We start from the raw sequence: 23,412 nt of genomic DNA on the forward strand, positions 1-23,412 counted from the left end.
AGGATGCTTCCGATTGTAATACTTGATTCTGACGACGAAGACGAGGAAGGCAGCTTTTCTCCGCCCCCAAATATACAGGCACCACTCTCATTTGGACCAGCCGAGATTGAAGCTCAGACTGAAGCTGCCAATGATTCTTCTGGAGGTGTAAGCCGTGCGACGACATCAACAAACCCGTCATTCTTTCAGAATATTTACAATGAGCAGAATGATGCAGCCCGTGGATACGTTCCAGAACCGATGGCCAGATCACATGATCAGGATCAACATTCAGTCTCAAGCTCTGAGATGACAACACCAGCACCTTTCAAAAGAACGGTAACGGGACTTATTGAACCCTCTTCAGTACCATCTGCAAGAGGTCAAGCAACAAAAAGAGGCCAGGCCAACGGACACGACCCAGATGAATGGACCCAGGCCTCGACACCAGGCAGAAGAAAGGCACCCCTGGCTATTATGAACGATTTGTGGGATGTGCCAAGTTCACCTGATGAGCGTCCTGTGAGGCCTAAGATAAAACTTAAAGTGAAGAATTCGAAGGCTCAGTCTGATTCCGCCTCTGGCTCTCATCACACGCAAGGGTCGGACAAACCAGGGGAAACCCCAAGCTCAAAGTCTGAGCGATTAGATGGTTCACCCTCAGGCAAGAAGCGTAGAAAAGTCAGTCACCCAGAACCTTCTTTTCAAGGTTCCAACGATGTCGACTTGGTTGCTATCCCTTTCAGCCATGAAAACGAAGGAGAATACCATGAATCCCAGCCAGCGCCAACACCCAGCATGCTCCCGCCAACATTACCAGTCAACCAAGACGATTCTTTCTTCATCACCACAAAGCCGCTTACTGACGCCCAAAAGCTGGAGTATGAGAGTGTGCAATTGCCTTCTAGTGGCAGCCAGAATCACCAACTCCCTCCAATCCGTCAGTTCGAAATCAATCTTGCGTCAAGCGGAGATGCAACAAACATCAACACTCCCAGAAGCCATGCTCATTATCTTATGAGTACCGCTCCTCCTCCACCTTCAAGTGTGATGGATCCAAACAGAGCAGCAATCGGACAAGCCACAGGAAACAGGTGGGATTCATCTCCTGACGTCATCTCCGCCATCGATTCGCCTCCCAAACAAAAAGCAACAAGACAACTAGAGCAAATAGGGAATGGTGACTCACCCAAGCCTGTAAATGATGAGACGACGGATGGACAACAACCAGAACAACCGGAGCTTCCAGCCATGCAAGAAGATGCGTTTGATAATTATGAGCCTGAAAAGGTAACAAAGACAAAGAAATCAAGGGGTCGGCCAAAGAAGAAGGTCATCGAAGAGCCCACAAAAATGACAGAGGCACCTTCGCCTCGACCAGAGGTTGTCATGCCGGTTGCGAAACCCAAGAAGAAGCGTGGGAGACCAAAAAAGTCAGATCAAACAGACACAAAGGAGGAGATTCCGAAGATTGAACCTTCAGCATCTACAAACGACGCCTCGCTATCTGAAGATGCTGTGCGGCCAGAGAAAAAGGCCAAGATAGACCTCGATGAGTCCGAAAGCAAAGATGAGCTAGCAGATGGAAGCGAGGTGGAACCCTTGCTGAAGAGCAAGAGTCGAGAAAGTTCTATATTGAAGGAATCCGATCCAAACCTACGTACCAAGTCTGTGTCCAGCTTGGACGATGACACGGCGTCGAAAGCTTCAGATGCTGCAACAGAAGAGAAAGTGGAAAAGCTAGAGAAACCAGCAATCACAAGCAGAAGCTCAACACCCTCCAAGGGACTGTCAGCAATCATCAACAAGCCCGTGTATCGAGTTGGATTGAGCAAAAAGTCGAGGATTGCGCCTTTGCTGAAGTGTTTGCGTAAGGAGTAAGGACTGTTGACTTTTTTGGGACTCAGCGAGGATGACGGCTTGTCGATTGACTTTTTGGCGTTGCATGACTTGTATCTGGTCTATGAACGACCTTGGCTTACTTTTGATATCCGTTGCTCAGGGAGGTGAAGTCATAGGCGGTGGGCGAAGATGCCCGCCTTGATTAAGCATGGCGTTCTGGTAATCATATTATGGACATCAGGGTAATAGTAGCTAGAATCATGATGATAGACTACTTGCTTCTGCTTCAAAAGAATATACATATCGAAAGCACGTTTATTGTTACCTTGGAGCCAACATAAACCAACGATGTATACATTCAATTGCGTTGCTTCTGTCATCAGTGAGGATAATTCTGCCTTCAGTCCCTGAGCTCAAACAGAGCTCTTCTGTCACTTGCCTCCAGTGCCTTGAGACTGATGAATTGGTATCAAACATCAGCCTTTTGTCTCTATCCAGCGACCAAATTGTTGGTCCAGCATAACATCTTTTGTTTGACGGCTATTGCTTGGTGTATGCCTGATCAAACGGCCATTAGAACAAACGAGTGATAGCATCACGACCAGAACAAGTGATCAGAAGCGAGAACTAACAAACACGAAGATCAAGCCAAGAATACTCATCAAAAAGAGAGAGAAAGAAGGTTCCTGGAAAAGTATAAATACCCCCAGACTCTCCCATCTCTGGATATCTTTCTTTCTCATCAACAGCAACAACTTCACATACACTCTACTCACAACTACTCTACACTCTACAACATATACACAAAACTTAACAAAGCCCTCTACTCAATCCAACAATCATCATGTCTGGCGTCGAGAAAACCAACCCCATGACCAAGGATGCTGCGGCTCGTATCCAGTCCAACGAAGTAAGTCTTCTTCCCTATACCCAGCATATAATTCAGTCCTTCCAGAGCATACATGGGAATGCTAATATTCATCAAAAAGGCCAAGAATGGCAAGGACACTGGGTTTGACAATCGAGCCCAGGCTGCAGCAGACAAGAACGCCAATGAGACGGCCAACAAGTAGGGCGAGGGACAGGGAGAACAGAAGAAGTGAGAAGTCGCATGCGATGACTTTCGGAGGTATCAATGCAGATACGGTTCGGCTGTGAAGAAAGGAAAGGGAATGGTTATTGTCCACCTATAGAAAGTGACCTATAGAGGTTACTTTATCACTCAATGACAACAATCTGATGAACCAGATTCGGTAAACACGCTTCCTCTCACGACTTACTCTTTTCTCATGATGATCCTGTGAAGTACCGTGATGTACATTCTTGGTTCAAGCCAAGTCCATATAGATTTTGAGACTACGAGGCTTTCATATGTGCTCTATATAAGGTCCATAGTATCTGGCCAGTGGACTGAATGTCAGATGCTCAGCAGAACGTGGCAGCAGTGATATAAAATGAGTAAATTTCTTAGTCATGAGGACAACCAATCTGGTGTTCCCGTTATCTTCTGTCCATTTCAGACTTGAGTCTTCTGTTTCGAGGTATTCATGTCACCACCCACCCCTGAACAACTAACTACTTACCCAGGTGTGATAGCTGGAGATAAATCACTAATTCCCAATAACGCCCATTCGTAATGCATGCATGCTTCTGCATTTGGTTCCCGGTTACCAACCACCCAAAATCGACAGATACCTTTCCCAATAGTCACTTGGCCACCTTATATTCCTGCTTATTCCACCAACACGCAGTTGGGTAGATTCTGTTCAAGTTAATTCTCGTCGTCCATTTGATTAATGTGCTTCTTGACAAACTCAAATGACGAGAAAAATATGGCGTTCACAACGCATGACCGGCTCATAGAAACTCCAAGGCCACGGTACATGTGACGCTTGAAGAACTCAATCTTTGGCGCTGGTTCGACCTTTTCCCCCTTGGAATAGAGTAATGAGTTTCTCTGGTAGATGCTCTTGGCTGAGTCGATCGGGTCTGCCAATTGTGAGTAAAGGGAATTCACAATGAGGTGCAGCTCAACTTACAGATCATTGCCCACGATACTAAACCACACATGCCACCAGCGGTAACAACAGCCACTTTGTTACTGTTGGGATGATCGCCAGCCAATGTGTTTCCAATTTGTTTCCCGCTTTCATACACCATAAAATAGATAGAAGTGCCTAATGTGTCACGAACTACAAATTGTTAGCTAGTGCAGAAACCACATCATTCAAATGGCCACTCACGGAGATGAAGCTTCAGGCCAGTATACAGACCAAAAACACCCCGGTGTTTTATGATGTTCGCCATTGTCCGCAAGGTGCCCTTATTTTGGTAGCTAGCTGCCACAGCGTGACTACCTTTGTTGGTCGAACCGCGTTCAGCGAGCAGTACAGAGACCTGCGCACTGAGCTTGGTGAGCTCGAAAGGACAGGCGAGAAAGGTTATACAAGAGCCAGCGGTCGCACCAGCAGCGCCAAAGCATGCGACCGAGTAGAGATTCGGATATGTGCCAGGACGATTAACATGGCCAATGATATCAAAGCCGAAGTTCCGCTTAACCCAAGCGGAATAAGAGTATTTGGCACGTTGGTAGATCGAAAAGGAGACGGTGCGGACAAGCGTTATGCTTGCCATCGGTGCTGTGACGCCTGCAGTGTCGGATTAGTCAATTGCGACCGACTACACCCTGTCAATTGGCTGCAACATACCTCGAAAGAAGCCGCCAAGCTTCTCAGCATGATATGTTTTGCGAACACAGTCGAGGAATCCATTATAGTGGTATGTCTGCATGCGCGTCTTGACGCTGTCAAGTGGGAAAGCGGCGAGGGTAGAGAATACGCTGGAAGAGCTGGCTGCGATTTCGGTTCGGTAACGTTTAACAAAACGGTTGGAAGGGCTATTTTTTGGTACTGCAGAGACGGCCGCACCCGTTGCAGTCAAAGCTGAGGTCTCGCCATCGCGTCGCCCTCCAGCGCCGAGAGGCATGCTGATGGCAGAAGTTGTTGCTGGAGATGGTGACGACAATTGCGATTGATGGCCTGTGACATCTTGGTGGGCCAGTTTAGCTCCAGTGGTCATTGCTTCCTCCCGTTTTCCGGGATAGAGAGCGATTGGACCTCAAACCGGAGCACCGACGAGAGGACACGGGCGTGCGCTGCCCAAGAGGTAGAGTATAGATATAGTCGAGGTATAGCTTTACTTGGAGGCGCGGTCGAAACACGGCCTATCGAGAGCAGCCGTAGGGTCCATTCAGACGTGAGGCACCGGAGAGTCGAGTACGGGTACAGAGACGTTTGAATGGAAAAAGATGATCGGGTGGGTTTGGAGGACCCAGATCGGAGGTCGGGGGCGGAGCGGCGTCGGGATATCGGTGGTGAGCGGCTCTTGACTTATGTCTCTGCACGGGCTCGGGCGTCCGGGTGCCCTCGGCAGAGGACGGCGACGACAACGGAAGCGACGATGCTGATGATTGCAGTTCCTTTACACAGAAGATCAATTAAATGGGAAAAGATAAGAAGAGGAGAGTTGGAGGATTAAGGTCTGAGGCCAAAGGTGGAGATTGATCTAGGTACCTGGTATGGGCAGCAGGAACTGACCTTACCTTATGGTGCGAGTTAATTGGTAGGAAAGGCAAGGTAGATCTTGACGGGAAGGAAGTGGTAATGGGGGACGGCAGGCACTGGCGGGGGAGGAACGGGTCATGCCTGCCTCCCGGACTTGCTACTTTTCTTCGGTGTCAAACTTCCAAACCAAACCCAACAGCCCCTCAGAGGGGAAGAAACAGCCCATCCAAGTTTCAAGGTCGCGGGGTTTGACCGAGCAAACGCCAAAGACACAATCCAACCTCTTTATTGATTCCCGGCTCCCTCTCGATGACACCTCTTCGAAGATCGTTTAGAGCTTCCGTGCCTGTAATTGATCCCTCCCATTCCCTGCGACTATATCTCAGCGGGTGCATCATCTGCCGGCCGGGGGCCGTTCATCACATGTTTTTGGGGAAATACTCGAGTTGACTTTATATGTACTACGACAACGACTTTCTTTCACCAGCGCTTCGATTTGAATCCTTGTCAACACCAATGCTCGAATATTCCAGTTATTGACTCTTCAGCCGAGATAACGTCCGTCGGCCCATTTCCGCGGATGCAATAACACAGCTAAAGCATCAACGTCCAAATTATGACCTGATATCCCATCTAGCCCATGTCATCAAGCGGACTTCAATGTCCGGGTAAGTTAGCTTGTTAGCTAAGTACCTTACCTTACTTAGCGTTCGTCCAATAACGACCACTACAAATCCTCACCCCGCAATCATAGAGTGATTTGGGGTTGGACAACCGCGTTAACCTCAGCACGAAAGGAACTCTCTTTGGCCGCTCCATTCTGTGCTTCACAAAGGATCACCACCACTAGGACCTCAAAACTCCCAAGATCGACGCCTCTCGATGCATTCAACCGTTGAGACTTTTGGCTATCATGCATCATGCCTTAAAGAGTAGTTGACTCGGCAGGATAAACCCAACCACTGCAACCAAACTGATCGTGAGTAAACCATGTATGGCGATGCATACATCTGACACATGGAGCAAGCAACCTCCTGCCCGAATGCAGTTGTGGTTTTCAGTTTATGCAAGTGTTGGTTGTCATCTTGACAGCTCGCACGCTGAGATACTGGTACTGTAATTTATTCTACTCGGAGGACAGACGTCATCCTTCCTCTCATGAGGTTCAGCAAGATGACGAGATCGCCATGGTAGACCTGCACACGTCTCTCACTCGTGGGGTCACTGATGTGAGGTCTGCAGCAGGGCTCGGCTTGCCTCTGGATGGTCTGTTCTCCGGCGAGCTCCAACTAGGAGAGCTTGACGAATCCCAGATCCAAGGTCTTCTAGACTACATATGCCACACGCCTGTGTCTCTGTTGGCTCAAGATCCGGTTGCTGTCTCAGCTGGAGCATCCTCTGCTGGGGTTGCCTGGCCCGTGGTGCCATTATTAGGAGTATCATAGCTTGCCAGCAGACGCTCCTCTTCCTTCTTCGAACGGACAGCCTCTGTCTCTTCACGAAGCTTCTGCAGGTTCCAGACATCGTCATCGTCATCATCGGAGTCGGAGTCGTCCTCATCTCTCCACTTGCCACTCTCGAACAGAGCACGACCAGTGTTCTCCTTGGCCTTGCGGGCTTGCTCCTCGGCTGCCTTCTTGTCGAGGCGATCCTTCTTCCACTTCGCGAATGTCTCTGGAGTGACTGGTGTGAGAGTACCGGTCAGTTTGTGTCGCTCAGACTCCAAGAAGTCCTCGAGTGTGAGAGTCTTGAGTGGTGATTTGTCCAAAAGCGCCTTTTCTGCTGCTCTTTGCTCTTTGGTCTTCAGGACGAATCTAAGTTGATGTTAGTGTAATTGCCAAGATATTTTGATGAAACGGGTCATACCCAGGTGGCAGCGCGTGCTTATACTTGCACTTATCTCCTCCGTTAGGGCAAATCCAGAACCAACCATACTTGCCATCCTCAATGGCCTCGATAAAGTATTTGCACACTTTGTCGGTTGTGGTTTGCTGGTTGCCCTTCTTGGACAAAACGACACTTCGCAGTTTGTCTTCGTCCCAATCTGCTGAAGTTTCGGCCTTCTTGTTCTCCTCTTCCTCTCCTCTTGAATCGTTGTACAGGTTCTTCTTTTCTGTCTTACGCTCAACAGAAAGGTCGTGTGAAAACTTGCACTTCTTGCCCTTCTCACAGTTGCCTTTCTTGTAAAAGATACACACAACTGTCTTGGGATCAACACCAAAAGGCACCTTCTGGACTTGTGCTGGTTTGTTCATCATAGCCTCCAGATCTCTCTTGGCTTCTTCGGCCGCCTTTTTCTCACGCTCACGAGCCTCCCTCTCGGCCTGTTTTTTCTTCTCCTCGGCTGAGCCACTGTTCTTGAGGTTCGCCTGCATGCGCGAAATTTCCCTCTGAGCAGCACCTCCCTTCTTATTTTTCATACCAAAAGTTCGGTCCTCGACCGTCTTTGTGGCCTTCTTGGCCACAGGCTCCTTACCCTTCTTGGGGGGCATGATGGGCAGTTGATGGCGGGGTAATCGTGGGTATCAAAAAGATATTCGATGGGATTCGGACGATCGTGAGGTCCGTTGAGGGTTCCTGTCGAGGTATACGCCCACGGTTTCGTGTTGGGAATGGAGAGAGGCTAAGCCACCAAATCTAGGTTGAAAAAAAAGACGAATGTCGAAGATTACTGATAGTTGGTGGGCTGGGCTGCCTTGGTGTGGAGGATGAAGTCACCGCTAGTCACGTGTCTGCCCAAGACTTTTCATCAAGGGCAAGTGGCTCAACGGGTATAAGTGATTAATGATGTCTATATTCCAGGCAAAATATTGTCGGTTACGTTAATCGGTAGAAAGTAAAAGAGTTTAATTTCTCTTCATCTTGATTGCGATAGGAACAAGGTAGCTCTTGTCCGGGATACGAAAACAGAATTGCGTACAAAATGAAATAAAAAGGTATTCTCATCTAGAAACGCACTCAGTTGCTCAGTGGGGATAGTTAGTGAGTCGGGAAATCTTTCAACTGCGGGCCGCGCTAAGAACCCCAGCAAGAATACGTACCTCACGGTACCTGTCTGTGCAACGCGGACACTCTAGAGCTCCATCTGGCCAGTTGAAGCTCCATATCCAACATCTACAGATAACTTACAGCCTCGCGTCCATCCCACTGCACTGTCACAGATCACTGAGAGCACTGACTCAATTCTGGCTTCTACCTAAACAACTCCCTTCCAGAATTAATACCCGGTTTGTCCTATCAACGCTGGAACGCTTGCGCGCAGACCAATGTACTGATCGAGAATCATCTAGCTCCCCAAGGACTACGCTGCTTCCCGCTCATCACCTTGATCACCGCAAATATGATCTCAGACAACGATCTCTACCGACTCGCAATTTTTTTCGGCACTTCAGCAATGATTCTCATTGTTCTCTACCACTTCCTCGAAGTCAACGCTGCGAAAGATCCGATTGAAGCCGGTAAGGAGGGAGTGTCAAAGTCACTGTAATTGCACAGTATCACGGTTACTGCGCCTTGTAATTTTTTACGAGAAGGGAATATCCAGTTTGCAGCAAAGACTGCTCGGCGTTAAGGAGAACTCTTTGGACGATCGATTCCGCCTATTCGGAAAGCAGAGTGTGGGCTCGATACAACTAGACTAGGGGGGAATATATGATCATTTGCTGGGAGGTTTTCAGCTATCTGCAATGCAATACTGGGAATCTCTTCCAAAAATTGTCTCAGTCGACTTGAAGTGAAAGCAACTGGGATAGGGGATTCGATGGTACACGTCAACGCCAGCCTATCACAGATCATATTTGCCTAGCATGAGCTATGCACGCATCCTTAGGCAGATTCTGCTAAGCAAATAACAAACGACACATCTTTGGTGGTCATTTGCTTCCCTCCTTGGAATTGCGCTCGTTTGTATTTGTGATGAAACTCTGTCTTGTCTGTGCAAACTGTCCCATTTGATACATGTTCCTATTCACATTGTAATTGGTGCCAGATGTTTAGAGTGTGGCGGTGCGAGGCTTATTGCTACTAAAAGAGACTAGCTTTGGTATAGCGCCACATTTAGACCCGCGCGCATTGAGCTGATTAGGCAGTAGAGGGCAACAGAAGGAGCAGGAAGCAGCGCCCACCCCGTGTTTTTCTGTGCCTTTGTCTCCCTCCATCCCTTGCCTCCCTCTTCCTTTCAACCTTCACCCAACTTCACTCAACTCCCAACTTCAACCGACACACGCCCACTTCTCAACCCAGCCCAAGCAATTTCTTCTTACTCGGTCGCCTTAATAACTCTCGCGCGCCTTTTGTTTCATCTCAAGCCTTATTACCACCTTTTCAAACCCCATTCCACATTCGCGACTTGCGCCGTCATCGAGCTCTAGTCTTCACCATTACTTAATCGCGTCTTTGACACCAAATCGCACGTGTCATTCGATATCTTCTGCTGATTTGACCAACTGCATCAGCTGGAACAGCAGATACAACTTTCTTCTCACGGGCCTATCCTTCTCAGCCTGCCTTTGACCTACTCTTGCCAACTTCACAAACACATTTCATCATGTCCGGCAAGCTCGACCAAGCTCTCGACGATATCACCCAGGCCCAGCGCCGTAGTGCTCGCCGCCGACCCAACCAGCGCCGTGGTGCCGGACGCCCTACCGCGGCTGCACCCGTTGGTGGTATCCAGAAGAGCACCAGGCCCGCACGCGGTGCGGGCGCAAAGCCTGCCCCAGCCAAGGCTACTCCTACCAACAGTGATAGCAAGATCATTGTGAGCAATCTGGTAAGTCGCAAGCACTGGTTTTTCAATTATATCCGTATACTAATATTTCAATAGCCTAAGGACGTCTCGGAGCAGCAGATTAAGGTATGTTTCCGTTGCGGCCCTTGAAGCCCTCGGACTTTGTTCGACCTTTTCTCCTTCGCCGCTCTCATTTTTGCCTTCGACGTCGCGTACTCCGACCAGTTTGTTGGCTCGGCCTAAGCCTGGAGCTATCGGACGCCCATTCTCCTTCTTTGACTCGGTAAAACCTGGAATATGGTACTGTGTCAGAAGTCGAGATGACCCTTGTCGCGCAATGATACTGTAGGAATCGCCTGGTCAGCGTTCCTCGCCTACGTAGCGCCGACTTTTCGGGGTAGAGGCTTGTCATAATGATATGCGTATTTTACCAGCCAAAGGCCAGCGAATTCCTGCGGATCAAACCTTGTGAAATCACGCATCTACTTTGGCGAGCAAGCAGTGAGCATATACAGCAGCTATCCCTCGCAGATCTTGAGACAAAGTTGTGTCGGCTTGAACGAATCTCCATTCGGGGGTTAACAGCGGGTTGCTTGTCTATTTTTGAGCATATTCTCGAACACTACACTTGTAGTAAACTTGGGCTGGATCCAAGTTGTGGGTTACTGTACGAATGAGAGCCATGTGGGTGTGGCCTGGTGCGCTTAAACTGATCTCAAAACCTTGCTGGGCGGACCGAGGGCTCTGTCTTTGTTTCACTGCTCTGCTTGCTGGCTGTCAACCAACATGATTTCCAAACCCTGGCGACGTGATACTCTCCCGGAACTGGAACGACCGAGGCTCGATGACGGAATGACGATTTTTGTTCAACTACACTTCGGAAGACTAACGCTATTTTCCCCCGATAGGAGTACTTTATCCAATCCGTTGGTCCCATCAAGCGAGTCGAGCTCTCCTACGGCCCTAACTCTCAAAGCCGCGGTATCGCAAACGTGACCTTTCACAAGTCGGATGGCGCTAGCAAGGCCTTCCAGAAATTGAACGGCCTTCTTGTCGACAACCGACCTATCAAGGTGAGCTACATTGGCACCTAGGGTTGTATCAGAAACTAATTTGGACAGATCGAGATCGTTGTCGGGGCTGCCCAGGCTGACAAGGTCATTCCTACCGTCAAGACGCTTGCTGAGCGCACCACGTATGTTATATACATTCCCCCGTTCCAGACAACCACTGACCCTCGACACAGTCAACCTAAGGCTCAACCTAAATCCGCTGCTGCTGACAAGCACAACGCCGGTGCTGCCAAGGGGACCGCTGCCAAGGGAGCTGCCGCCAAGAAGCGCCGTGGTCGCAATAGCCGTCCCGCGAAGAAGACCCAGGAAGAACTCGACTCGGAGATGGCTGACTACTTTGACGCCTCGGCCGCCCCTGAAGCCAGCAACACTGCTGCTGCGCCTGCGCCCGCACCAGCTGCTACCGGTGATGCTGATATGGATGAGATTGCTGTATGTAATGTTGGTCTTGGTCTGTGCAGCTGATACTAACTATGATGCTAGTAAATTCGTCAAAAGCGCCATGACAGTGGCATGAGACAATGATAAACTACAAAAACATGGGACCTGGTATTTTATGGACATTTTGCGGAAGGATACGGTAGTTACTCGGTTTAGTGCTGCAGCAGATTGATCCGAAATGAAAGAGGAAGAAAGGCCTTCGAGGTCGAACAGCGGAGCAGCTGGTTTTGCATTTGGTACTGTTTGGTCTCAGTTCTCACCCTTTACACGTCAAACTCATCAGTTCGGCAGCCACGTCTCAACGTTGCTTAGCAGCAACCGAGGGACCTGGAAATTAACTTGTATTGTACAACAGATGAAATAAGAAGCGCTTCATACAGACGAGTCTCCGTGAAGATATGATGACATGTATCCTATGATAAAGTATACTGACGCGGCATATTTTGTCCAGAATTATGCTTCGCTGTTTAGACATCCCAGTCATTGAACCGAGACTGGTCAATCACCATTTCTAATCCCAACACAACGCCCATGCCAAGTCATGAAGGGGTTCTAACGTAGACCTGCCTCAAGCACGAGCCTTGAAATCACCAAGCTACCTTTTTGACGATCACATTGACCAGATTTGCAACATAATAGTGAACACCGTGCGTGGGTTTAACAGTTTTTCCTTTTTTTTCTTCCATATCGTAACAGGCAATGTAGTCTTGACTACATATCCGAAAAATACGCCTGCCTTGGTACGGCACAACGCCAAAGTTACACAGCCTCATCCTGTACTGACTGTAGTTCAGAAATGCTCCTCTTTGGCAACGTCAAACATTCATAATTGAGAGGTTTAATCCTTCTTCTCGGTGGCAGCGGGGGCAGCGGCAGGGGCGGCCTCCTTCTTGTCGTCGCCCTCGAGGGCGGGCATGTCGTCATCGTCATCCTCTTCGTCGAGCTCATCACCAGCGCCCTCGGCACCAGGGAAGCCAGCACCGCCACCTCCCAACTTGGAGAAGTCAATACCGCCAAAGTCACCACCCATGTCTCCCATACCAGGCATGCCGCCTATTGAAATTTGTTAGTCACAGGTCAATTGGAATTTGTAATAGACTTACCCATGCCACCGAACTGGGAGAAGTCGTCCTCAGGGGCCTCGTTCTGCTCATCCTCATCAACCCACTTGTCGAAGTCGGTCTTGAGGAAGTGGACGCGCTTGGAGTCCTTGAGCAATCTGGGCCAGTACTCCTCCTTGAGCTCCTTCTTTTGCAGCTTTATCTCAACATTCTTGGCAGTGTGGTTGATCTTGCTCTCAGCGGGGTCGATCTCGCCCCAGAACTCGAGCTCGACATGGTACTTCTTCTTGAGAGTGGATGAGGTGCCGGTGAAGGTGAGCTTGGTAGGCTGAAGGTCGAGAGTAAGGCTGTCCTTGGGCACATCAGGGACAGAGATGGTGAGGTAGATGAAGTTCTTGGAGGCGTCGGCGACGGAGGATCGCTGGGCCCAGAGGACTGCGGGTGGTTAGCAGGTGAATTACAAATGATACAGAGTGTATGCGCAGAATGCGATCGAGATTGCAGCCGTGGAAAAGATTATCGGTAGATTGCATCTTGAAGACGGCATCAGGAGAGGGAGGGGGAATACGAGCACAAGGCTGGGGCTTGACAGGGACGAGCAATGACATACCTTCAGGGTAAACAGTGTCAGACATTGTGAAGGTTGAAGTAAAAGGGTATCTTATCGTATCGTGAAGTTGCGTGAAGGAGGAAAAATCAGACAGAGAAGAGAGGGAGAGGGAGAGATAAGGAGAAAGAAGTCGAAAGATGTTGCAGATGCAGATGCAGATGCAGCAGAGAAAGAGAAATGGAGACGGAATGGATGAGTTTTTGGTGGGCGGAGGAGGTGCAGCTTTACCTTAGCTTCTGTACCCAGGTACTAGGCTAGCAGTACAGTTAGTACCTAGGGTGAGCGTACTTTATTCAATCCGCCTTGAGGCTTTGCACGTTTGTCTGGTCACAGGCGGGATGGTAGAATGTCTAAGAAGGGGAGAGAATAGAGGGGCAATTGATTAGCAGATACCTCATCTGCCACCAAAGTATAGTGCTCTTTGAGGTACTCCCCTACCAGAACTTTTGAGTGCCTGCTCTGACGTTTGCCCGCCCCCTTGAACGTGGCCAGCTTTTCTCCACTATTACTGGGCTGTAGCTCCTAGAAGGTGCTGGAGCTTTGTCACCTCAGTTGGAGGTTTGCTGCGTACAAGCAGCTACGAGATGTATCCAGATGCAAATGCAGAGCAATTTCCGCTCAATTCTTAGGCTCCTTGCCTGAGACTCGATAATAATCCCTTTTGAACAGTCAGAGGCCATTGTTTGAAGTGACTCTTTATCTCTGTATTAGCAATGGCAGCCTAGTCCTACTACACGCGGCCGGCATTCGATGGCGGGGTAAGCACCGTATGCTGGAACCGGGGGCGAGCCAGTGTTGATCTTCCATTAACTAGTGCCCAGGTTCCAGGGAAGCTTTCAGCAGACCTCCCACTGAAACCCCTCCGGTCCCTGTTTTTGCTCACGGGCCAATTAAACCTCGGCCTGCCTATCACCTCAGCCTTGAGGCTAGTATCGGGCGAGCCTCACCACCATGACCCAACATCATTAACGACTGGCTGCGGCTGATTCGACGGCATCAAGACGCGTTGAAGTCTGGAAGTACTGCGCATAGGTTGACAACTTTTTCGGCTCCATCGTACAGATCACCGTACTGTACCGTACGTGCACATCCATACGGATTCTACTCCGCCATTTGGCCATCTTTACAGTTGCGTCATTGGCACGGGCATTTCCTACTTCCTTGTCCATCCAACGAACCGCCACCATGGAAACATTCAAATCTCTTTTTGCAAAGCCTGATCCCCAGGCTCAGGTACACACATCGGCCTATATCTGATTCCACATCATAGTCTAACATGTCTGGCGGTAGATGCGCAAGTGCAATGCGTTGATGAGGCAAAACATCCGCAAGATCGATCGAGATATCCAGACTGTGAAACAAGTCGAATACAAGACGAAGAACCTCATCCTCCAAGCCGATAAGCGAGCCCAGCGCGATCCATCCCGCGCCAAGCAAGCCCAACAAGAAGTTCGTGACTTTGCCCGTGAGCTCGTTCGCGCCCGAAAGACCTCAGCACGCCTCATCACATCCAAGGCGCAGCTCAACTCGGTGCAGATGCAGGTACAGGAGGCCTTTGCTGTACGAAAGATTGAAGGGTCCATTCGAGCGAGTGTCGGTATTATGAAAGATGTCAACTCGCTTATCCGTCTACCGGAACTGGCTGGTACTATGCAAGAACTAAGTGTGGAGTTGATGAAGGCGGGCATCATCGAGGAGATGGTTGAGGACTCGCTTCCTGCCGACGGCGACATGCTTATGGAGGACGAGGAGGCTGACGGAGAGGTTGACAAAGTCTTGGGAGAGATCCTCAAGGACCGCAAGCAGCCCGCTCTCCCTGTGGCGCCTGTACCGGAACCACAGAAACCCCAGGAGGAAGAGGAAGAGGAGGAAGATCCAGAAGCTATGATGGACCAGATGCGCAACCGGTTAGAGGCGCTCCGAAGTTAGTGTGCGTTTGGTGATGAGACTTGTTCGGTTAGTTGTTGCTTGATGATGCCAGTTGTTCTTCATCATGGGAGGAGTTGGGGGAGTTTGGCGTATCTACAATTTTGGCATACACTCGATCCTACAAAGACTTGTTGAGGACTATAGGGTTGGCATCACATTGTCCGTAGTTTGCACTACGACGAGATATATAACCGTGTTTCAAATGCTTCCCACCCTACACTTGATGGGGGTGAATATCATATATACTTCGCGCATCTCGCTTGCATGTTCTGTCTCTGTAAACTCGCCTTGCTTCGAGGGTCAGTATCGTAGTGTATTGCAGCCTTTGAAAGAGCAAGATTAACTTATGGTTTGGTCTTGGAGTCACTGAGCACCAGGTCCAAGGCTCATGTGACAACTTCGCAAATAGTGAGCACATATAACCAAGTTCGAGAAACTAATGCTTTTATATGTTTGAATATCAAGTTAAGCTCACTGCGAATGCCTCGAACCTCCCTGGAAGAGCAACCAACACTCCCGTTTTGCTGTTGAATGTATCACTGAATACTAAGACTTGACGTTCTGATGGTAAGTACACAGATGTGAGAAGAGCGGAATGCCATTAGAGTCACATATCCAGAATACTCTATCCTGCTAAAGGATACTACAGTGTTTACTGGGTGCTTCCTTGTCGTTGAGTTGCTCACAGAGCAAGTCCACGAATCCAATAGTCAACATATATATCTACGCCCAGCTTGTGATGTGCTGACATTTCAACCTGTGTGGTGATTGTGCACCTTATGCTGAATGCATCACATTTTCCATTTACGGGATATTTGTATCAGGCAGGAATGTTGGCTATCGTGTCTATATACGGGCAAAGTTCAGCTAAAGTAGTGAGTGAATCGGGTCAAAACCTTGGCTAGAACTCAAACTCGACCTACTAGGTTCCTGTATGATATATTATTTGGTTTTACATATGATCCAGCTTTTTATCTTGTCTAGAAACCGTTAATTCGGATATCTGTGTGTCTTTTGTTAGTTGAGTGTGTGGATAGCTACGGGCGAAAAGGACAGTATATTTGACATCTTTCTCCTACTACTGATGTATAAGTAGGAAATACTATGTATAAAAGACAGTAATCGATAGACTAACCGCAGATTGATTCGTTTCCTGGGCCTGTGCCACAGACATTGTTTTTCCAAGTATGTTTCTTATAACTCAGCTTCATCTCATCACACCAGCAAATGAACCTTCATGTCCAAAGGCTATCAACATATCAAATTATACCAAATATCTAATCAGATGATATGATTTCTGATCCAACTCAGCATTCATCGATAATACTCTTGATTTCGCCTTCAGATCTGTCATCCGCCATGTGTTCCACATCATCATGTAAATATAGTGGCCTACCCTGAAGCACACAATGCATCAAGGTGAGCGATGCCCAACTACCAATACTTCAGAAGCTGTGTGACCCAGGGAACAACTCAAGTCTCGGCCGAATGCTGGGTTACCCGATGTCATCACGGTAAACAAGGGGAAACAAGCAGGTTTGACCGATGTATTGTTGTTCACACCGGATAGTCACATCCGTAGATGGCCTCACTTCACTTCACCGCAATCAAACCGCTGCCACAGCACCCAATTTGAAAAAAATATCCATCGCCTAAGCTGTGACACCCTACAGTCACGTCACGTCACGTCACATCACAGAATCAATTAAATTTTTTTTTATATGTGACTCATTTCCTAAGGACAGCTGCAAGGGGCCAGACCAGATATAACTGCTGTCGTGTAAGTTAGACCAGCCAGCTCAACACTTTGACGATGGAGAATGGGCGCCAACTGCAAGCCAGCGCATATAAGCAGGTATGTATAACCTGAGTGTTGGGAAAGTGCATGCATGAGGGCCATTAGTGTCGTTGCTGTGAGTAAGAGTGTCTGCATGGCTGGTTTCAAAAGGCGGTATGCTGGCCGGCTAAAGGCCCTGTATGGCTACGGCTATGGGCATGGCTAGCTGAGTTGATGCGGTGAAGCTTGAGTGTAGCAGAATCTTGAAACACATTGATCGGTGTAGGATAAAAAGAGTCGAGTCGAGCCAACGACTCGAGATGCATATGCAGCAGGGCAAGGCTGCATGAGAGAACGCACACGCATTGCAGTGCAGTCGAGGGCGTGTTGTTATCTCTATTACCCGGCACTATCTACCTAGGTATGTAGGTAAGGTACCTATAGGTATTCACTGACTCTGAGACTGACTGACACTCAGCTTGACTGACCGCTTCTCAGAGCACGATTCAACGAGGTGACAGCTCACAAACAAAATTAAATACGAGAGGATTTAGGAAAAGAAAAAGTATATTCCAATAAATCAGTAGATTAATCAGGGAATCACAGGGTCAAAGCATAACAAACACTAATTGTTTCCTCCCCCTTACTCAAACACCAAGCAGGGGCAACAAGAGTATGTAAAGTGCCGTCTCGTCTCATTGTTTGTGTGTTCATATTCATCATGTTCAGAGCGGGAACTAAGAGGATCTTCCCTCGTGGATCGATTCCTTGGCTGACAATCACCCATCAAACAAACCCTGGGCAGGGAGGTTTTGCTTCTGCGTGGGGGGAGAAGAGGAGACTTTGGTGGGATGGGATGTGATAACAAGAACGAGTGAGGCCAAGTGTGATTTGGTGAGCTAAAGCAACGGATGCGAGATCATCGGGACGGTACGGCAAGCACCTGATCCGAGCCTAACGCTCTTGCCGCGTGAGACATGCTCTAGTCATACAGGGGCAAACAATTTTCATGTTCATTTGTGGTTATGGCTTTGCTAGGCGTTGTATTGGCAATTTGTTTGTTGTATTGAATAGCGGCATGGCGCTGTCACGACATATCACATCCAATCAGAAGCCTCCAAAAGTTTGAGAGAACAAAAGAGACAACTATTGTACCTATCCCCCTCATCAAGCCTCCAACCCCCAACATCCATGGCTTGCGAGGCGTGAGGCTGCAGCGGGTGATTGCTCTAGCTGCTTCGTGCCTGAGAATAGAGCTCTCACTGCAGTTGACGTTGGCTTGCTGTGCTTTGCTTTGCTTTGCTGTAAAGCGGTCAACCCCACGAGACCGCCTATACACCCCCACCCGATATCACTTCAGCAGGGTGGCATGCCTCACATGGAGTGATAGATTGGGTACCTTTGCCAACACCAACACCAACACCAACAGGGCGGTACTGTATCAGGAGACGGCCAGCTCAAGGCACTCAGGCCGACTTCGGACGAGAACACAACCCAAATTCGATATCACATCTTGGGCCCGTAGACAGGGGCGTGTACTAGAGTATCGAATTTGTTTCAATGACGGCATCATAAGGGGAAATGAGAAGTACCTGTCATGGAAAACTCATTACACATTTTGGGTATCATGATTCCTCGATAGGAGATTATCATAACGCCTTGTCACTCAGTGACATGTCTATCATGACGATCAATACTGTTGTTGAGGATGTCGCCTCCCCTCCCTACCGGAGCAAAACAAACGAATTGTAGCAGATGCAACGGTGAAATAATCAACTGAAATACCCTTGAGCACAAGCTATCGTAATTGTAGCGATGGCTTATGCGTTTTACAACTACCTACCCCGGATTCTCAGGTGATCGATCCCTCAGATGACGAGGCGTTGCTGGCTGACTTACACCCAATATACATGCTAACTACATGGTAATCGTCATTGCCAGCCTCAGCCTTGGCCTCAGCCCCAAATACATACGAACTGAGAATGCCTGTAATAATCACACCGTACATACGTAGTTGTATGTAAGGGTACCTCACAAGAAACCACCACGTAGCAAGCAGGCAGCAACGAAACATTGGATTGTTACAGTTCGGGGGCCAAGATGATAGCGTAATCAATCAGACTGCGGAACACCGGGGCGATGAACCCTTTTCAACTGTACATATGTATGTAAACTCGGAGGCGAGAGATCCGAGCCAATCTCTGGTCAAAACACGGGGGAATGCGATAGTAGGGGAGCACAACGCGTACCTAGACATTGTAAGCAGCCGCGGCGTCCGTGTCGCGAATGCAACCTGATGCTATTCCTAGCAGAAGTAACAGTGAGCAATTCGGAGACCGTATTATATCAGCCTCGGCGTATTACAGAGTGAGCATTGCATACGACATGGCATCATATCATACCCCGAAAGCCCGAGAGTGCAGCCATTTCATTCATTCATTCATTCGTTCATTCATTCATTCATTCATTCAATCATCTATATCAGCGACAAAAGCCACAGTTCGGTTTCGCATACCATTTCTGCCATTCACGCCGGATATCTCGAGATGAGTAAGATTAACCGCGATACATCATATCTCAGCGCATGTACACGACGTACGTCATATTGGTCTCTTTCTGGTTATTTCCCACGACGCGGATTCGGAATCGCGATCCTGGGGTAAAGTCAGAAGGGATCTGATCTTTCCAGGCTTTGGACGAAAGAGGTAACCAGTTACGCCGAGTCGAGTCGTGGCGTAGGCGGCGCTCCCACGTTGTGGCGTAGGTACATACGTACTTCATACCTCGGTGACATGCTTCGTCTCGCAGGTTCCTTGGCAGTGAAATGACTGACTGACTGACTGACTGACTCTGTGATTCAATAATTGCTTTCTTCGAGGTTGCATCAAATCCAGGAATCTCAAATCAGCTGCGTCAGGATCATTGTTGCGTTGCCGTGGCCGGAAACAAACAATGGATGTCTCAACGTAGGTACCTACTATGCAGCGAGAGGACTCAAAACCTGTTATCATCTGCGACAAGTCTCAGCCAGAACCAGAAATCGTAGACATGTTTGATTGATTTCGTTAATTGATTACGATTCAGTTTTTTGAAACTATTGACTGTCGAGGAACTCACTGATCAACAGTGCATACTCACTCGTCACTCACCCTGACGGCCATTCCGTGGATGATGCATTATCATGATGAATGAAACGTCAAAGCTGTCAATCGCGTGGCAGACTTGACTCTCGGACGCTCGAAATGGAAGCTCTACACGAGTCGCTCACCCACGTTGCTTGGATACGGTACCTAGTGACAGCGTCGGTGACAGATAGTCAGTCAGTCTCGGTGACCTTCCCTTTTTCCTTAGGAATTTCCGACATTACACGCCCCCTCCTCCCATTCGTCCGCTACCTGGACTCTACCTAAAAGGGGGAATTTCCGGGACCATTATCGCTTCTTCCCCAGCTTCGGGCAACTCTACTCGTTTTCCCGCAAGCCACATTCTGCTCGATGTATGTACGTTATGTAGACCTCGGGCCAATTCCGGCAAAGGTCCGCGGTTAGAATCCGATCTGTTTTAAGAGAGATTGCTCAACGGCTCGTGCTCGCTACGTACCGTCGGTGCTCTCCCCGCGGCACCGCAATGACAATCGCAACCGCAACCGCAAACTCGTGGAAATTGCGGAAGCTAAATGTAGTAACGATACCTAGTAGCTAAAGAGGCGTTTCCCCCAGACCCGAGGTAGCACGGGACGAAGTCCGAGGTTGGAATATTTTGAGTTTGGACGTTTTGAACGATTCAGGAGCTGCACCCTGAAGGATGCATACTAGGTATGTAGAATTTCCTTCATATGACGGGATACTCACTGACACTGACGCTTGCAATGATTTCATGACACATGCAGACACGCTTCTACATTTGTGGCTGTCCTTCCACGGCCCTTCTACCGATCCTTCTAGTGTCCACAACTGCATTTTTACCACCACAACTCTATGCTCCAGGCCTAAAGGAGAAGGTGGACAGCATTTCAGGATGGCTTCCAAGAAAGAAAAGGAAGCTCTAGAAGAAATTGATAGAAGCCCCTCCGATAAGGATCCATCTCCATATCCATCTTCCTTTCGGCTCTACTTACTCCGTAGCATCACTGACTAACATGCCCCCATATTAAAGGGGGTTCTTTACGTTATGGGCGACTCGTGAATGTGGTCCATGCAATGCCTGTCAGGAGCAACTCAGACATGGCAAGACATGGCAAGCCTTGGCTTGGGAGAACCGCCGCTTCGGGTCGGGGGACCAGGACTTCTTACAAGCGGCAGACTTCAAGGGGTTATGGACGCCTCAATCCTATCGCGGCAACGGTAAAGGAAGAAAAGGCTGGTGAAGCCGCCAGGCCAGGCCAGGGGTTTAATTCTATTTTACAGGCCCTCGGAAGGTGGGAAAATATTCCGTCCCATGCCGTCCATTCGCTTGGGGAGGCTAGGAATGGCAGTCCGCCGTCCGGAGCTGGGGTTTTGATTAGGGACGAATCGTCGAAGCAACGCCAGACAGGGCAAGGCAAGGCAAGGCAAGGCGAAGGAAAGCAAAGCAAACAACAAAGTTTCAAGTGCAGCAACAGGCCGTGTCCGTGGTGTCGGATACTTGCTTTTGGGCATGGGTTCTGAGTCGGTTATGTCACAAGGAATTGTGATATAATACAGGAGAATGTTACTCCGTGCGCCGGATAAAGTCGCAAGCGAAACCGTGTAAACGGTCGAAACACCGACTCTTAAGAGACCAAACAATTCTTCAGAGGGGCTTGCAGTACGAGAAGGGCTAGTCCTTCGTTAGTTAAGCATGCGAGCGAGACCAGTAAAGCATATGTATCGCGATGCAGACCCGGGAACCGATACAGTGCTAGCGAGCTAACTTAACTTGGAGTTCCTGATCCAGCCTTCGATAAGCTTTCCCTTACTTAGCCTTGGCACAGGAACTTCCTGATTGAGCGTCTTGTCTCTACCCGCGGGATTCGATGATAAACAGGTACTCCGTAATTATACGACAGATGAAGGGATTGATGACGTTTGCTTCCTTGGCCTTTTCTTTTGAGACTCTTACATATTGCAAGCATTGTCGCATTAATCATCGTTATCAAACTCAAAATTCCCCAGACGCCAGAACCCAACGGCGACACGGGTCAGGTCACCCCCAGCCAGCGGGATATCCAGGGCTGGCTTACATACCTGGTCTGGCTGTAATTTTAATGACCGATCTCTGACCGTAGCATTGGGAATTTGGGATTGGAAACTTGGAACTTGTCAATCCCGGGACAGCACCCGGCCGCGCGGACCGCTGTAAGGATCTCGTAGCTGTAACCAAAAGGACCAGGCTCAAAAGGTCCACTACAGCGAGATTGCTCGGGATGAAGAATTTCAGGTGTATCCGCACAGAGTAAATTGTTTGAATTGCAGTGAAAATTCCTTCCTTATGCCGAGGTGGGGTTATCTTAGGTAACGTGAGAAGAATTCTTCCATGGAATCTTCCCTGTCAAAATGGAAGGCCAATCTTGTCGGCGAGTAATGTAAAGTTGGTGTTTCCCCAGACCCGGCATTATACGGAAGAGAATGGATAGTGGGAGTGGCTTGAGTGAAGAAAATAAGTGGCGGTGGAGGTGGAGGAGGAAACACAGAGATAAGGTAGGTTAAGGAAAACTGGAGGTTTGCCATGACGAAGGTACAGTATCGCAAACGGCGCAAAAGGCGCGGAGAAAAAGGACCCGGATACCCATAATCTGACTCATATCACGAGTTATTCCCGCCGAAGCTGCAGCTGTAGTGCACCTCATCCTTCGGTTGATCACCGAACAACTTGACCGCCGGAGCCTTTCTGCATTTCTCCTCCTCGGCGAGCATGAATTGCGTGCTGTGTGTTGTGCTGCCTCACGGATAAAGGTGGAGTGAGGCGGGAATACACAGGGTCTTTTCGGCATTGCCCTCACACTGTCGTTGGTGCAATTGAGGGCCAGAGCCACTGGAACCACTTGTATGTCCAGCGATCAACAGGCTAGAAAGCTGCTGTGAATCCAGACGGCCAAACATATCCATTATCTGCAGGGTTCACTACGGGCCAGACCGTTAATCATGAATATCACTGATCAGCAGCAGCTCCTCTGTCTGATAAGCAGATCTATCAACGTTCTGGGCTACTCGGCTGGGAGCAAAAGCCCCTTTGTGCAGCTCCTGCAACCGCAACTGCGACAGCTCTAGGCTCTTACTCTTACAGCTGTGTTTGGCTTGGAGGGGCTCGAACTGCAGATCATTGCCTAGCCAGAGTGCGGAGAAGCTCTTGAAGCTGTCTCACTCATCCTCAGGCGAGCACATCCGACAGCTCAAGCTCACCAATCTGATGTCTTCCGACTCACAAGCGACAGCGCTAGATTCGGATCAC

General features: G+C 49.0%; 7 protein-coding genes across 7 annotated transcripts; 4 read left to right on the top strand and 3 right to left on the bottom strand.

Annotated features, from left to right (window-relative positions):
• Positions 1–3: 3 nt before the first annotated feature.
• On the top strand, positions 4–1,860 carry FSUBG_656 (uncharacterized protein; the record flags this gene model as incomplete). The annotated part of the gene is made up of 1 exon (XM_036684771.1): positions 4–1,860. One exon carries the CDS (start codon positions 4–6, stop codon positions 1,858–1,860), a length of 1,857 nt encoding a protein of 618 aa, XP_036543673.1.
• Positions 1,861–3,592: 1,732 nt separating this feature from the next.
• On the bottom strand, positions 3,593–4,899 carry FSUBG_657 (mitochondrial carrier; the record flags this gene model as incomplete). Its single annotated transcript, XM_036684782.1, has 4 exons — positions 3,593–3,810; positions 3,861–4,013; positions 4,065–4,469; positions 4,530–4,899. 4 exons carry the CDS (start codon positions 4,897–4,899, stop codon positions 3,593–3,595), a joined length of 1,146 nt encoding a protein of 381 aa, XP_036543674.1.
• Positions 4,900–6,747: 1,848 nt separating this feature from the next.
• Positions 6,748–7,876, bottom strand: FSUBG_658 (translation machinery-associated 46; the record flags this gene model as incomplete). The annotated part of the gene is made up of 2 exons (XM_036684793.1): positions 6,748–7,198; positions 7,251–7,876. 2 exons carry the CDS (start codon positions 7,874–7,876, stop codon positions 6,748–6,750), a joined length of 1,077 nt encoding a protein of 358 aa, XP_036543675.1.
• An 848-nt stretch (positions 7,877–8,724) lies between these two features.
• On the top strand, positions 8,725–9,025 carry FSUBG_659 (oligosaccaryltransferase; the record flags this gene model as incomplete). The annotated part of the gene is made up of 2 exons (XM_036684804.1): positions 8,725–8,842; positions 8,880–9,025. 2 exons carry the CDS (start codon positions 8,725–8,727, stop codon positions 9,023–9,025), a joined length of 264 nt encoding a protein of 87 aa, XP_036543676.1.
• Positions 9,026–9,930: 905 nt separating this feature from the next.
• On the top strand, positions 9,931–11,651 carry FSUBG_660 (mRNA export mlo3; the record flags this gene model as incomplete). Its single annotated transcript, XM_036684816.1, has 5 exons — positions 9,931–10,155; positions 10,210–10,239; positions 11,022–11,186; positions 11,235–11,308; positions 11,360–11,651. 5 exons carry the CDS (start codon positions 9,931–9,933, stop codon positions 11,649–11,651), a joined length of 786 nt encoding a protein of 261 aa, XP_036543677.1.
• An 814-nt stretch (positions 11,652–12,465) lies between these two features.
• FSUBG_661 (Hsp90 binding co-chaperone Sba1) lies at positions 12,466–13,323 on the bottom strand (the record flags this gene model as incomplete). The annotated part of the gene is made up of 3 exons (XM_036684827.1): positions 12,466–12,680; positions 12,731–13,123; positions 13,299–13,323. The coding sequence occupies 3 exons, from the start codon at positions 13,321–13,323 to the stop codon at positions 12,466–12,468; spliced, it is 633 nt and encodes a 210-aa protein (XP_036543678.1).
• A 1,160-nt stretch (positions 13,324–14,483) lies between these two features.
• FSUBG_662 (vacuolar sorting-associated 24) lies at positions 14,484–15,227 on the top strand (the record flags this gene model as incomplete). Its single annotated transcript, XM_036684838.1, has 2 exons — positions 14,484–14,531; positions 14,589–15,227. 2 exons carry the CDS (start codon positions 14,484–14,486, stop codon positions 15,225–15,227), a joined length of 687 nt encoding a protein of 228 aa, XP_036543679.1.
• Between the last annotated feature and the right edge of the window lie 8,185 nt (positions 15,228–23,412).

Source organism: Fusarium subglutinans, assembly GCF_013396075.1.
Source record: "Fusarium subglutinans strain NRRL 66333 chromosome Unknown NRRL66333_c0000003, whole genome shotgun sequence".
In the NCBI taxonomy this organism is placed as follows: domain Eukaryota; kingdom Fungi; phylum Ascomycota; class Sordariomycetes; order Hypocreales; family Nectriaceae; genus Fusarium; species Fusarium subglutinans.